Source organism: Charadrius vociferus, unplaced genomic scaffold (genome assembly GCF_000708025.1).
Source record: "Charadrius vociferus isolate BGI_N301 unplaced genomic scaffold, ASM70802v2 scaffold473, whole genome shotgun sequence".
Taxonomy (NCBI): Eukaryota; Metazoa; Chordata; class Aves; order Charadriiformes; family Charadriidae; genus Charadrius; species Charadrius vociferus.
Genome location: NW_009647444.1, coordinates 1,462,448 through 1,478,470, shown reverse-complemented (window position 1 = coordinate 1,478,470; position 16,023 = coordinate 1,462,448). Strand labels below are relative to the sequence as shown.

At 48.3% G+C, this 16,023-nt stretch overlaps 1 protein-coding gene across 1 annotated transcript in view; it reads left to right on the top strand.

Moving 5' to 3' along the window:
- Positions 1-9,496, top strand: part of LOC104282588 (adrenodoxin-like) — a 13,743-nt gene extending 4,247 nt beyond the window's left edge. Inside the window, exons 2-4 of the mRNA XM_009880692.1 lie at positions 8,347-8,553; positions 9,000-9,129; positions 9,376-9,496. Coding sequence (XP_009878994.1) covers positions 8,347-8,553; positions 9,000-9,129; positions 9,376-9,496 — 458 coding nt within the window. The remainder of the gene's footprint in view (positions 1-8,346; positions 8,554-8,999; positions 9,130-9,375) is intronic.
- The last annotated feature ends 6,527 nt before the right edge of the window (positions 9,497-16,023 follow it).

Below are 16,023 nucleotides of genomic sequence, written 5' to 3'. Positions count from 1 at the left end.
CTGAACCGGTCCATGGAAGGACTGGAACTGTAATGGTGGTCAGAGGAGCTGGATCTGGTGTCTGAGAAGTCCGAGTGTGCTTCTGGCTGTGGAGGGCTGTGACGGGATTGTGTAACTTCTTGTTGGGTCAGTGCAGCGCTGATTTCAATCTGTTCCCTTCTTGTGCAGAGATCAGGGATGAGGTGGAGTTAATGGCACCTCGGCTCTCTCGGACATTTGCATGAGAGTCCCTAGACTGGGGGGGGGCTGGGGAGGGGCAAATTGTCCTTTGTGTGGCGCAGAAGAAATCGGGCGATGTATTTCATGTTAGAAAACCACTTCCTTCCCAGCATGTGCTAACACATCGCTAGACGTGTAGGCACAGCCACCGTGACCTGCTGGCAAGGTGAGATGCGAGCGGGGGGTGTACGTGCATGTGCACGTTGCTGGAAACTCGGCTTCTGCCAAATTTCTGTGAAACAGCTAAAGATTCACTTCAGTCTGTCCTGTCCATAAAGTGTGTGCTCACCTCCAAAGAAACATTGTTGAGGATTTTTTTCAAAGCAAGGGGATTTTTGCTCAGTCAGTTTTGGGTTTTTTTTGTTGGTTGGTGGTTGTTTTGTTGTTTGTTTTGGGTTTTTTTTGTGGGAAGGGTCATTATTTGCAAAGCTTTCTAGCTGTGTCCTGGGCTAAACGAACAAGGGTTTACGCTGGAAAGACCATGTTTACTTCTAGATTTGTTTACATGTTTACTGCTAGATAGAGTGGGGAAGAGGAGGGAAAATGAGATCTTTCTTCTGCCCTTTTCCCCCTGTTTCAAAGACCAGAACAGGTTATCCGAACCCATTGCAGGGCATGATTCTCTCCTGCCCCAGCAGCGCTGTTCCTGCTTTCACCAGACCACAGTTGTCCCCTCCACTGCTTCTCACCTCCCTTCAGGACTGGGTACGATGCTTTCGGACCTGACTTCCCTCTCTGCGTTGGCCTCTCTCCCACGGGGTGGCATTGAACTGTCACTTGCTGTGCTCTGAGCTCCCGGCGAGGAGAGAGGTCAGTGCCAGGCAAACACACAAATGTCCTTGCTGTGAAAACTGCTGCGCATATATCTAGCGTATCTCTCAATTCAAGGTTTGCTGGGGAGATAAGATGCTTTGCGGTTTGTTTGGATGCGCTGTGGCCCCTTTCCTTGCATCCCTCACGGCAAGCCTTGCTTTCCTTCTACAGAAACGACTGAGAGGCAGGACTGGGCTGCCTATGGCATCTCTGTGGTGCCTGGAAAGCAAAGGCAGGACTGGGCAGAGTCCCTCAGCTGCACAGGCTGCACAGAGCGATTTTTAAATTCAGGGGTGAGCTGCAGCCCAACAATTTGGGTTTGAAGGTTGAAGTATTCAGGGCAGCTCGCAGGAGAGAGCAAACCACCTGGAAAAGCTGACCTGAGAGTGAGAGGCCACAGAGCAGGGACACTGGCCAGAGCGGCGTTCAGCTAAAACAAACCGCTCACCGCACTGCCAGCTCTGCTCTGTGGTACAAGCAGGGGTGGGGAGGGAAGCCTTCGAAGGATATTCTACAAATGATTTGAAATGAGGAATTTTTACATTAACTGGGGTTGAGGAGTGGAATTACAGAGAAGTCCCAGTGATCCTGGGCATGGCTGGGCAGTCTGATGTGCACCCATGTGTGCCACATGGCATCCCTGCTTCGGGATACCTTGCCTGGCAGCTCCCAGGGATGTGCCGTGAGTGCCTCTTACTGGCTCCGGACTTGGGGTAGCACTCACTCGGGATTAAAATCCTAGTGATACTACTATCCTAGCGATACTCAGTGGTTCATCCCACCCTCCCTGTTCTCACAGAGCTGCTGTCCTGAACAAAACCCGAGGGGCAAATCCTGCAGCAGAGAAAAATGCGTTTATGGGATGAGGAGGGGCTGGCATGAGGGTGCCGCAAGGCTCTGACGGCCACTTGCCAAACCCATCATGTATTGAGCCGGGAAGTGTTACCCGTGTTCAGCAAAAGGAGCGAGGATGCTTTGGCCAGTGATGGCCTGCAAACAGGACTCCAGGGTACCTCAGATCACATCCCTCCATAGCAGAGCACCGCGTGTTGCTCTTGCACGTGTCCTGGGGTGGGAGCAGTAATGCCCAGCCTGTGCGTGGCAAACAGGAGTGAGGTGGCATGAAATATCCCTGTGCTGCTCCACCAGGTGCAAAGTGAACAGAGTAGACAGGTGGGTTTAGAAGCTAGAATTCCCCCTGAGAAAAAAATAAGTGTGGTGTTTTGTGCTTTTTTGCTTTTTTAATCCTTTATGCATTGCCCGTGAGTTTCTCTCTACTGAAGCTATCTCAGTGGTGTGTTTGAGTGCTTGGACACTTGCCTCTAAAACTTTATTGGAGTGAAGAGTAGGATTCCCCTCCTCCCTTATGGAAAATACTTGCACTTCTTAATGTCTTCAATGCTTTTCTCAGAAAGCTTAACCATCCTCTTCCAACATGAAAGCTTTGAGTGGAAAATTTTCATTTTGGGGTGAAAAGCCAAAACTTTCCAGTTATCTTCAAAACCATTAATCCACTGTGTCTGTGTGTCGAGGGGAACGTTTTCAAGCCAGTTCTCATTCTTATGCTGTAGTTTCTCTCCCCTGTATGGATTGATTAGAGAGTCCAGTTTCAAAGGTTTTTGCTTTTACTGGCTACTAATGTTACAGCATTAAAAAAAACTTGATTAAAGCAAACATCCCACAAATGGTGAACTGTTAATTTGGTACTAGGGGCAATTTGGGCTCCTGAAAACAGCTCGCATTTCAAACCCCGCAAAAACAGGAACTGAAACTGTCTCTGCTGTTGCATTTTGGTCCTCAGGCACAAATTGATTTACCCTGGAGAGGAGGGTAGACTAAAGTAGTGGCTGTGTTTCTGGGAATAAATTAAGGAGTCATCTTCTACAGAAGTCTCACTAGCATGGAATATCAGTTAGCATGAAACAAATGATATTTATGTGTGCCTTTATGGCACTTTCCAGCAGAGAGTTTAGCAAACGAGCGAAGTGTGGCTGCTTCTCACCACTGTCCTGTGAAGTAAGTGAATATTCACGTTTCGGAGCTGGGAGCTTCCAGTATTGGGGGAGGCGGTGATGTGGCTGGATGACACCCACGTCAAGAGCAGAATCTATAAGTCTTGCTCTCACCCTGTTGCTGTAAGGACTGGCATATCCTTCTCTTCCTGAGGCGGCAGCCGTCAGTGCTCCTGCCGGTTTGCTCTTCCAGCCCTCAGCTTGCATCCCCTCGTGTGATTAGACATTGCAATGAATATTGCTCCTGAAACTGGACTTAGGTCTGGTTCCTAAAGGGAAGTCTGTAAGGCAAAACAAGGTGAGCATTGCTTGGGGACTGGTAGGTGGAGATGATGTTCATGTTACCATGCTTCACCCAATTCCCATCCCCTGGTGGGCTGGACTGCAGCAAGTTCCAAGCACAATCCCTTTGTCCATCCTTCCTTCCTCTTTCCCCTCCCTCCTCCCTCCCTCCCTCCACCCATTTAAAACTCTTCATTTAGCCCATTTTGCAACAAACAGCGCAGGAGACGCACACGGAGCAGGACCCTCAGTAGCATGATACCCCAAGGCATCTCGGGGCTCATGCGACCCTTACTAAGTGGACTGAATGTGAGCAAAGTTCGCTTTATTTATCTCTGTGGGGTGACTGAGCAGCATCGCATGCCATCTAAGCAGGGGTCAGAAAGAGGTTTCAGTTCCACGCACAAGCTCCAGGACAGCTCTGGGGAGCCGAGGAGAGTAAACTGCTGAACACCACCTTGCTGCATCCAGAAGGGTATTTTCAGGAGGGGCACACACTTAACGCTGCCTTGCTCCACCGAAGGGAGAAAAGAGAGGCCAGTACAAAACAGGCGGTGGTGGACGAGGAAGCGTAGGCTGAGCAGATGCTGATGGGAGGAAGGTGGTGCAGTCTGTGAGAGGTCCTGCTCTCTCCTTCTGGAGCTGTGGAGGCCTGAATCAAAGCGTGAAGATAACGATGTGGCCCAAAAGTCCATTGACCACTGGGGCCCAGCCAGCAGCCTTTGAGGAGGAATGGGGATGGTGGGCAAGGTGTGTTGGACAGCTGAGCCACGAGCCTGCTGTGTTCCTGCTGTGGGGAAGGTGAGATGACCACTGGGTTGCTCTGGGAATTGCAAATTCTCTCGGGTTTCTTGTCCCTGCTGCTCTAAAGGCAGATAAGGGAGCTGATGACGTCTGCAGCTCCAGGGAGCAAAATGCTGTCTTTACGTTATGGGAAGCCATGCGGCAAGCTCTCGTGCCTTGCTGGCATGCTCTTCTTGACAGGGAGACGGAGGAGCTGGCTCCATCACTCAGCCGCCTGGATGGTGGCTGTACGTTTGAGGGGTTGTACAAGCTCCCAGCACCGGTGTCCTGCCAGGCTCCTGAGCACAGTGACGTGCGCTGGGCTTTGCTGAGGCTGCTGCCTCAGGACAGGGTGCGCAGGTCATTGTGGTGGCTGTTTGTGAGTTGAACTCTGTGGTGGAGATTGGTCAGAAGCTTGTCTTCAGAAATGCCTCTAAAACGCATTTGGTCCCTGCCAGGGTGGAGGACTCCCCGCTAACGATCTGAAAGGGCAGACTTTGGCTTGTTTAGGAGCCTGGTTGACTGAGTCCCTTGGGGGGCAGTCCTGAAGGGCAAAGGAGTCCAGGGAGGCTGGAGGTTCTTCAAGGAAGAAATCTTAAAGACGCAGGAGCAGGCTGTCCCCATGTGGCGAAAGGATGGGGCTGACAAGAGAGGCTGCCTGGCACCGAGTACTCGTCTGTATTTCTACAGCAGGAACTACAGCAGATGCCCTGCCAGTCTTTCCTCTCTCTGTTCCTTAGGGATAATTCCGAAGGAGATTGTATTTCTCTGAGCAAAATAAAGGGAATTTGCAGATGTCCTAGACCAGGAGGACCTGGGTCAGACTGTAATCTGCTAGACATTGAGAAAAAGACCCAACCAAGATCACAGAAAATACAATAAACCATTTTGCTATCTGACCTTAGAGAAAAGTTATTCTGATAACCCTGCTTAATGCTTTATGAAGACTTGTTATCAATGGGTTTTCTTTCTAATTGCTTTGTTGCTTTTGAAGTTATCTTTGGCAGTGCTTGTAGAGATCTTGCTGTTTTGTATGGCCTTGGAAAGTATCTTTTAGGGAAAAACACTGACAGGGAGAAGAACCACCTTCTTGAAAGCCCCTTCAAACAGCTTAAATTTCTCCTACAGCCAATGAAGAGAGCAAAGCTGCTCACAGGTGCTTTCTGTGTCATGGTGTAGGAGTGCTGGGCATCACCCTGCTCTTGAGAAGGGTGAACTGCTGCACCCAGGCTTGTCCAGAGTCACTCAGGGGTCCGTGGCAATAGCATCTGTGCTTCCTTATATCCAACTCAGCCGTCTCGGGGCTCATTTAACTGGCAGCACCAGTCAAAGCAGGGCTGTGTCCAGCTGGAGCTGCAGGGAGCAAATCCCCCTTGCATTCGCAGGAGCTTGCTGCAGGGATTCTCCTGGGACTGATGTCAACTGAAGCTCTAGGTGCATCAAAGACAACACAAATGGCGTTTTCTGTCAATAAACGTGTGCAGCTTTGGCGATTGTTGGATCCAGCGCGCTTTGCTTGCAGGCAGCCAGCTCGCGTTATCCTGTTGAAGAATGTATTGAGTTGCAGCTTTAAGTGAAGTTCTATGATTTTACCATTTCTATAGTATAACGCATTATTTCGCCCATAGCTGTAAAACCAACACTGCGAGAAAACCTGCCTGTTTGCCATAAAAATGGAATAAATGGGTCTAATCCAGCGAAATATAGAGGGCTGTTTTGATTTGTTTTCTTTTGACATTTGAGAATTAGTCTTTAAATTGCTTATTTACAAAGAAACGTCTGTGAGCGTCCCTATGAAGGAGACTGAAATGTCTTAAAGATGTTCTTTGGCTGTTTGCTGAGCGAATTAGGGTGGTCCTGCTTGGCTGAGCGTTGACTGCAACGTGATCTTCCCATTCTGCACGTGGGAAACTCTTCCCTCTGCAGCACGGTCTCGGCGCTAACTTCACAGCTGTTTTCATAACCAGGGGACCCTGCTGTAGACTAACGGCCCGGGCATTGTTTTCTGCCGAAGCTTTCTGAAAAACAGGAAGCCGCCCGCCTCAGATGAAGGTACAGCGGCCCCTGCGTGCTGGTCCTGCTGGCTGAATCAAGACACAGCTGAGAACAAAAGAGCAGAGAAGGAAAAAAAATATTGTTTCATCTCTCTTCTCTGTTTCTGAATTTTGATGGAATGTGGGGATTGGCTTTCCAAAGAGAGAACTTTTTGGAATTTTCTGCGCCTGATGTCTTGCTGATGAAGGCTATGTGGCAACATTTTAAGAAACAGCATCCTTAATCACTTAGAGGTGTACTGTAATGATTTGTCAGCAGGTAAATGGCATTACATCTAGATGGTGATGGTGAATTATGTGAAGCAGAATGAACAAGACCTGCAAACTTGAGAGAGGAGAACCTTTCTTTCCCCTTTTTCATTACTTTTTTACAGGAATTCTTTCCTGTCTCCTATTCAGCAGGGTACATCCCCTGTACTCCACCTCTGCCTCTTCCGAGTTAAGAAAGAGCAAAAGAAATTGTTTAAACTTGATCCTTATACATTTTTGTGCTTAATGTTAGAAGCAAATCAACAGAGATCTCCACATGCTCCATTTTCATCTGCCACAGAGAGGAGAGGGATGAGCAGGCAGGGTAAGTCCTTTCAGCTGCTGGCTTTGCTATCCCAGGGACGATTCCCATCTAACCAATTCCTCTTCCCAATCTCTGTGACTTTCCAAGAGGATGCCTCACACAGAGGAGTGTAGGTGCTTCAGCGCTTCCTCAGCTGGTGGGTTTGCTGTGACGTATGACTGTGGCTGTGACAGTTTGTATTCAGTGTATGCTGTAAATACATCACAAGAAATCAGGACTAGAAATTCTCAGAGCTCTGAGCCATACTTGCTGTCTGTTTCACTGGCCCCAGGGCTTCCAGAAGAAGCGTTCCCAAGCTTTATACCAAACAGCACTTTATTTGGAAGAAGCTGGGTGATGCTTCGCTCAGCCTTGTGTAAGTGGAAAAAATCAGGAGATTGTGAGCTTGGCCAGTTCTCACTGCGAAATTCACTCTATCGTCAAGGCTGTGGTTCTTTCTTCCTGTGCCAGAAATGAGAGCAGCAAGGCCATGGGGCAGCACTGACACTGCTTATGCTTGGGAGTTTCAGAGCTTTGGGAGACAGAGATGGAACTTCCCAGAGATCTGGGAGAGTGGCACGTGTTGTCGGCTTGTCGGAAGGATAGAGGTTGGACCCGGCTTCTGCCCCTGGAGAATGTCCTGGGTTTTCAGATGGTGGGCACTTGGGCAGTGCCACGTTGAGAGGTACTGGGCAAAATACCCATTGCCACCAGGGTGCTGCCCTGTTTCAGCACAGGAGGTGGGACCTTTGGGTAACTGGGGCCTCCTGCTCCCAAGTGACCTTTTGGGTATGTACACTAAGAAAAAATACTGTTTTCTTGCGTGCTTCCCCTGGCAACCATGGTCTCAGAATATACTGTCTCGGTGAGAAATCCCCGATGCTGCTGTTGAGGGTGGCAGCCTTTGCCATACTGGTGGGGAGAGCCTGTTCTGGAGGAGATGAAGTGGGTGCTGTTTCCCTCTTATTTGTAGATGTGATTTCCACAAGCCAGCACTAAGAGATGCTGAAGGTCTTGTTCTTAACTCTCCACCAGATTAAATCTTGCAGGCTGTCGAAATAACCAGCAATTTCTCCTGCACAAGGATCACATCAGCTCAGAGGAGGTTACTCAGCACAGTTGCTCTGTAAGCTGGGGCTGAGCATGTCTCATCATAACAAGGCTCCCTGTGATTGAGTTCTGGGAAGGAGTGGGCACTTCATGAAAGAACAAGCAGCAGAAAGGGAACAGTCATCAAGTAATCCCTTTGGGAAGGGAGTGGGAAACAAAATGTGAATGACAACAGCCCTTATTGCATGATTAGTATTTGGTCCTGAGCATTTTTTTTTTTTGTTATTACATCACTCCATCCAGGATTAATATTGCAGGCTTGCAAATACTTTGCCTGCCAGAAAACACTCCCTCTGCCAGCCAGCCCCAGCAGAGGCAGCAGGCACAGAGCATCTGCACTTGTTTGTGCGCAGCTAAACATTTATTCTGGGGGACATTTGATAAAGTGGGAAATATTTTCGGTCAACTCAGATTTGCCTGCCACTGAAAACTGATAATCTGAATCTTTTCTGATATGCATGGTGTAATCCTTCCCGAAAGTGATTGTATGCATGTTTCCCTCCAAGTGCTGTGTCTCTAGTGCTCAGCCAAAAGACCTCAACAGTGGCCTCCTCTGATTTTTATTTTTTTTTTTTTTTTTTTTTTGCAAACTTGTCTTACAGCTCTGCAGGCCAAGTGACGGTGCATTTTATAAATCGGGATGGAGAGCGACTTACGGCCACAGCCAAAGAAGGGGAGAGTTTGCTGGAAGTGGTAGTCAATCAAAATTTGGCCATTGATGGATTTGGTAGGTGTTGCACAAGGGTATGTGCTCTTAGAGGTTGTGCGTCTCTGCTGTGACCAGTGGGTACCTGGGAATAGTGTTGACTGTACACATGCTGCTGTGTTCCAGCGAGACCATGAAGCAAGCTTCTCTTCCCCCACAGCTGCTTTCTGGGCTGGCTTACCGCACTGAGATGGCAGTGTCACTTCCACACCATCACCGCTAGGATTCCAGCAGCCTGTGTCAATGTGTTTGGCTGGTTAAAGTTGACGTCTAAATTTGAAAACTGATTGTGTTCCTTCCAGAGAAAAGGCAGACTGAAATCTGCATCCATCTGTTGTGTTTTGTGTCATCTCTTTTGACGTGCTCCAGATCTGTTAAAGGACCTTTTCTCACACTGTTCCCGAAGATGATCTCTCTCACCCCCTTGCTTTTTCTAATTTGCTGTCACTCCCTCCTTTCTCCACCAGGTGCCTGTGAAGGGACATTAGCATGCTCCACCTGTCACCTCATCTTTGAGAAGGACACCTTCCAAAAGCTGGGTGCCATCTCAGACGAAGAGCTGGACATGCTGGACTTGGCGTATGGACTCACCGAGACGTAAGCCTCCCTGCTGATGGCAGTAGATTCTCAAACCTCTGGGGCAGATTCTCAGCACCTGGCACCTCTTTCCAAGGGGACAGGACTTATTCTGTGCCTCTAGACCTGCTTTCTCCTGGGGCACAGGAGACCTTTAACAGGAACTTTAGTGAAAGCCCAGCCTGGACCAGACATCCCAATGTGGGCGGGGAATTTCTTCCTTTAACCGTGGGAACAGATGAGCCTCACTTCACGTTCTCTTCTCAGATCTCGCCTTGGCTGCCAGGTGTGTGTTAAGAAGTCGATGGACGGTCTGACGGTGCGGGTCCCCATGGATGTATCAGACATCAGGAGGCAGCTGGAGGTTGGAAAGCAAAGCAAACAGTAACTGGAAACGACTCCTGCACAGCTCACATCCTCGTTTTAGGTGTGGTGGGGTACTTTGCTTTAGGTTAATGCTATTGCTTTTTGTGGCTGGCTTGCAGTAGACCGTAGAGGTCTGATTCGGTATAAATGCCTGTTTGGCAAATCTCTTATTTAAACAAAGCTTAATGCTAGGGTCTTCGGTACATGTTTTAAGTTCAGTGCTTAAGTGCTCTGCTGAACACAACTGGACTAAAGCGTATGGCCTTACATTTCCCTGGGCGGGTGACAGTAAACATCTGTGCTGAATGTGACTCACCCTCCTTTGAAATTCAAGGAATTCTGCTATTCTAAGTAACTGCTGGGAATTTTGCAAGGCTTGGCTCTTTAACTGTAGAGCAGACTTTTCCCAATTTGGGGAGCTTAAGAAGAGTGCTGTTCCAAACACAAGGCGTTGTGCTGATTGGCTTGGTGACATAGGCTAACAGAGTTTGGTTAGTGAGAACATGCTGATAACCATTTGAATGCTGACATTTCCTATAAAAGGGAACCACTTTCTATGAATTTGAGACGTTACATGTCACTGAATTGTTATATGCCATGTTCTGCTACTTTCTCCAAATGTGGAATTTTCCTGTTGCTGTCATTGCCACATACATCAAATAAAATTCTAATAATCAGGCTTTTAGACCTATGAGATGCACTTTGCTGGTAACATGAGCCTGGTTGGAATAGAGTGAGTTTGATGGAAATTTAGGCATAATACCCTGTTGCCCCAGTTTACTTGACCGGATTTTCCCCTCATGTCTGAGTGAATACGTCATAGTTGCCATCTAAATGTCATAGAGAACCCATGATCTGTAACCGAGTTTTCCAAACAGAATTCTGCACAGAAACATTTCCTATGGATTTAGTTAAAACCTGGGTTATGTTTAGCAACAAATTTAAACCGACAAGTTACTGTTTTTAGGCAAGGTATCAACCCCATAAAAGATGTATACATTTTAAAAATGCTTATCATATATTAGAGCGTTCACACTTTTATTTAGCATAAATTGCAGCATTTCGATCGGTGGGAGGGACTGCCCTGTGTGGGAGGTCAGGAACTGCTCTCTGCCTGTCACGGCTCCTTCCAGTTGGCTCTGAAACCAGCGTAAAAACCCCTTTGCACACCAAAAGTCCAATCAGAGGAGCATGTGGCACTTGTGACCAAATATATTTAAGAAGGAGTGATAGCCATTAGGGGTGGGAGACACAAGGAAGACGCACACACAAGGAGACGCAGGAGCTGACATGGGAGGAGGGAGTGGAGGAGGCAGGTGGAAGGGGACAGTGTTGGTGACCCAGCTCGATAAATGGTCATGGAAGGAGGTGTTCTGTCCCAGAGGGGACATACCTCTGAAGGGACTGCAGCCCATAGATGACCCACGCTGGAGCAGAGACAACCCTGAGGGACTGCGGCCCATGGGTGACCCACGCCAGGGCAGGGACAACCCTGGGGGACTCGCGGGCCCTGGAGGATCAACACTTGAGCAGAGGTAACAATTAAGAAACCAGGAGCACTGGAAGTAAATGAGTAAGAAGGCAGGACTGGCAGAAAGAAACTGTTAGGCATGTTCCCTGACTCCTGTGCCACCTCTTCCCTCACTGAAGGGTTTGGTAGGGACTGGTGAAAACAAGGCATGTTGAGACAATGAAGTGGGGTGGGGGGGAGTTGGGTTTGACTGAAGTTGAGCTTGTGGAAGGGTGAGGAAAAGTGTGTCCCTGTTTGTTTAATTGTTTGTCATCTTCCCCCCCTTGCCAGTACCTGAATCGTTAATGAAAAGTTTACGCTAACTGGCAATAAATTAAATTAAGTAGAATTTCACAAAGTTGTGGTGTTTCAACCTGTGACAATAGTACCTGACTAGAGATGGGTGAACCCCAAATTTTCTACAGAGAGAGAGGTAATATCTTTCATTAGACCAAATGCTGTAGCTGGGGGGAGAGGAGGGTAAACGCTTTCAGCCATACAAGTGATTCTGTAGATTTGAAATAAGAGCTGGAAACTCCAAGTTCAAGCATCCTGGTGGCAAAGTGAGTGGAAAGAATCTTACACAGGTCAGGATCTCTGCAAGCACATTAAATGATTTTGTTTGGGACCACCTTTGTAACTCTGCTTCTGGAGTTTTCACCCATTACCCCCGCTGACCTATGTTTGTGTTGGGTTTGCAAGCCAGGGTCCACTTGGAAAAGTTCAGCAAAATGAGCATGTAATCTCCCAGCTCACGGATCTCCAGTCACTGGCATCAAACACCAGCCCTGTGCACAGTTTCTGGCTGTGCCTGCGAGTCATGGCTGTGGCCGTGGCCTTGGCCGGGGCACGAGGTGGAGCTCCTGCAGCAGCAGCAGCTCCTGCCATGCACAGAGGAGAGAGAGGAGGAGAATGCAGCTTCATCGCATCTCCATCCCTCCTTCCTCATCTCTGGCACTCTGAGTGGTGACCGGCTACATCTCAGGAGGCTCAGAGCTGCCGTCCATCTCTGATGGTGTCAGTGCTACCTCCATGCCGGCCTTTAAGTCGGTGGGAATGCTGACAACAAACCCTGCCCCTCTCAGGGTGGGCCAGCATCAGCGTGGGGCTCTCAGGCAGGGATGAAGGGTGATACCCTGTAAATCCCCACTATAGGCTTTGGCTTCCTCTCTGGTCCATCATGCAAAAATCAACACAGAATTTTATCCAGGGAAACCAACAGAGGGCTGTCTCCTGGGGGAGTTCTCTAGCGTGGGCCAGAACCACTCTGCTGTAGGACATGAATGCAGCAGGCTGGATTTTTTGCAGGGTCCCAGCCCTGTTTTGGGACCATGGATGTGGTGGTGTACTGGGGCTTCAGAGGCTCTTGATTGGCATTTCACGTCAGCAGGGCCAAACCTTCTGCAGGGGGTACCCCTTGGCTTTGTTATACCTCAGAAAACTCCTCCACGATGTGCCTGTTTCTCCCAAACCTCTTCTCCTCCAACTTGCCCCAGGTTTACTCTAATAAAGCAAAGATAATACAAATTGATTACATGAAAGCAGTAAAGCCACCACCTTCAGTACAATGTCATGTCTCTTCCCCACCCCTGATGCTGCCGCGAGGGCTGTGCATTAAGGGAAAATGTGGCCTTTCTGGGGCAGAAAGCCAACTGTCTGTGTATTTGGTATTTCTTGTTATGAGCGAGCTGGGTGCTGTGGAACTTTTCCAAGACTGCTTGGTGACTTCCAACTACAGCTCTGTGTCTCGAGGGGGGCACATCCCACTTGAGAGTTTTGAGAGAGGAATTTTGGGAGCAGTTGGATATAATATATGACAGGAAAATGACATCAAGCAGCACCCAAAGGCATCACTGATCACATTCTCAGCAGGTGTAAATCAGTGTCAGAGGCAATGACTGTGAGGATGGGGTACTCTCCTGTTGAGGAAAGGGGTCCTTATTGGAAGGTTTTGTGATTGTCTTCCTTGGACTTTCCAGGAGTGCTGGTCCAGAGACTCTACCACATGACAGAAGATGAACGAAACATGTATTTACAAGGAAGACAAAGCTAAAACAGTCACATCTTCCCTCTTTGCAGGGAGGCAAAGAGCATCCCTCTTTATCCTTATCTTGACTTGTCAGCTGCTGCGTGGCTTTTCCTGGTGTGACACCTTCCCTGATGGGAGCACTGACACCACATCCGCAAACTCCCCGGGGGAGTGTGGGCTGAATCACAGCCCCAGGTGACACTGTGACCCTCTGCTGGGTGTCTCCTGCCAGGGACTGACAGGAAAGCAGGCTGCTCTCACAAGAATTCAGTCAGAACTTGTATTTTGGGCAATTCATACTCGTGGTCTTGAGCTTCCCAGGATTAAAAGCAGCAGTTTGGCATTATTGTTTAGCAGAAGCCCGGAGCTCCGGGACCTTTTTGTCTTTATGGCACAGTCCCATGGGGACCGTGGTCCAGGATTTGGGAGGTTTAGAGGAGGGGCACTATTTTGAGGCACTTACCTGTTCCTCAACTAGTACTTGGAGTGTGCTGGATGGTGGTACAGCTCACAGGTGTCCCCGTCTGCTGTCCCTAGGAAATCTATGACTAATTTGCTACGTGTATTTTGATAGCCTGGAAGAAAGTGGAACACTTCTGCTAACTTAGTAGATGTAGAATTGGGTGCCAAAATGCAGGGAGCATCTTGATCTCCTGCAAGCTGGACTCTCAGGATTGCATGATCACCTGGGCTCATGGAAAAGGAATACTGCAAAAAGGAACGCCGCAGATTTCCACGCCTGGGCGTAGAGGTAGCAGGTAAGCAAGGTCTTTGTGCCCTTGTGGTGGCCACGTCTCTGTCTTGTGTAGCCCCCTGCCTCTGCTGCATGGCCACATGCTCCTAAAGGGACCCTGGGAGTTTGTGCCGTCTTTTTCTGATAAATTTTGGAGGATTTTGTTTTGTTCTAAATTAAGGAAAATTATTAATGGAGAGCTGGGTTAGAGCAACTGTCTAGGGAAATGCACCCATATTAGGCAGCCTAAGATGAGAAGAGGAAAATGTGTTTTGCCTTGTCTCTCCCAGTGTTTCTATAAGCTAATCTCTTTCTAGCTTGCTCGTAATTCTTTTAGGTGATGCAAATTGTGAGCTCTTACTCTGCATTTGGTCCAGGTCCACCTTGTTTGAACAAAGACCAGCCCAGCCACTGAGCCAGTTTACAATCCATTAGCATGTTTAGAATACAGAACAATCTCTCTTCCAAGTACAGACAGACTTTTGTCATAATATTTACTGCTGTTTCACTTTCCTGAAAAGACACAAATAAGAGTAGTGCCTGAGCTGATTGGCTGGAAGAGGACTCCTGCTCAGTGTGGCCAGACTCACAGATCTGGGCTGGGGAACACGGCTCGGTGTTTTGTGAACACTCAAGCGCAGAAGAGAGGGAAGTAAGAGCAAGGGAACAAAAGCTGATCACCGCACCACAATGACAAACTTGTGTGTCTTTTATTGAAATAGTTACAACTGTAGCTCTGCAAAAAAAGACTGTGAATGCCTCGTCAGTGTTCATGTGTGAGGGAAATGATGGTGGGGGGGGAGTGGTTGCATTACGATTATATACACCTTTCATCATACAAGGGCCACGAAGGTGATCTGGGACACAAGAGTGCCACATCTGAGAGTCGAACACCCTGCGTATAACAAATCAAACTCTATACACCTTGGAAAGTGGGCTCTGGGCTTCCCCCTCTCTCCCCTGCCCTAGAACTCGATGGTGTGAATTTGGAGTGCTGGGCCAGACAAGTGGAGGCATCTGATACCTACTAGATCATTTTACAGAGGTGGCTTCCCTCTCTGTGCAAGGACTGAACCATGGCAGGTGTCAAGCAATGCCAGGTATGGCTATTTGCTGACACTCAGCCACTTGCAGGGGGCACTTACTCCACAAGGACTACCTTTCAATCATTAGATTCATGTATTTCTCTTGTCTGTCACTCATTCACTGTTAAATGAGTAAAAGGAGTTTCTCTCTGACAGAAACCACCTTAGAAAACTCTCACATAACCTTCAAATGAAACATCCTGAACCTTTTAACCTTTGAGACTTTTCCCATTGTTTTCTTAAGGCCTGTCAAACCACTGTGGTGCTCTCAGCTTCTTTTTAGAGCTCAGCTGGCAGCATCACAGCACTAAGCAAGTCCCATTATGGCTATGGCGCTTCTGAGCATTGCCTTGAGTGGAATCACAGGGATGCTCCAAAAGTCCACTGGCTGCATTTCTTTACTGCTGCAACACAAGCAGGCTGTTTAGCGCATCCCTGCCTGCCGCTTCTCCAAACTTCATTCTGCTGGTGCGCGCTGGGCCATGTACCATGCTGAGTGGGAACTCGCTGCTTCTCTGTGACAGCGCTGGTGCTGTTGAAGCCTGGACAGTCTCAGCTTATGGATTGTCTGACAACTTTCTGGCCAGATGGGGCTTTGCTTCAGCATCCACTCGACAACATTCTTGACAACTTCCACAATTCCTCGACCTCATGCTAAAGCCAAATCCTGCTTAAGTCCTTCTCAGAGTGACTAGGAATTTGATTTGACGACTGCCTCTGGAAAGGGCCTTCTGAAATGTCACCATCATTTAGAGAAATATAATGTCACCTTTTACTAGGACTAAAAGGACCAGCTACTCCCAGAGGACACTGAAGAAGAAAAATATTCATAGCCCTGCCAAAGTGGCAGTGCTAAAATCCTTTATAGTAACTGTGGCTCTGTCAAATGTGAACTTTGGGGGAGATATGAGAAGAATCAATGCACAATTAATTGGCAAAAAAAGCAATCTTGGGATTAAAACGTTACATATGCCGTCTGTCAGTGAAAGCTGGGCTTTGGGCTCTGGGCTCCATTTGGTGTTTTTGCAACCCAGCCTCAAAGACTAATGAGCGCAGACTGTGAGCTAGCCCACCAGGGAACAAAAGATGAGCAGAAAGAAGCAGCAGTGATTTCTGGGGTGGAGGTGAAGGGCCTTCCTTTGCATGAATGGTGGTGATGAACAGTGAATAGTGGAGGATTTTGTACAAGTGT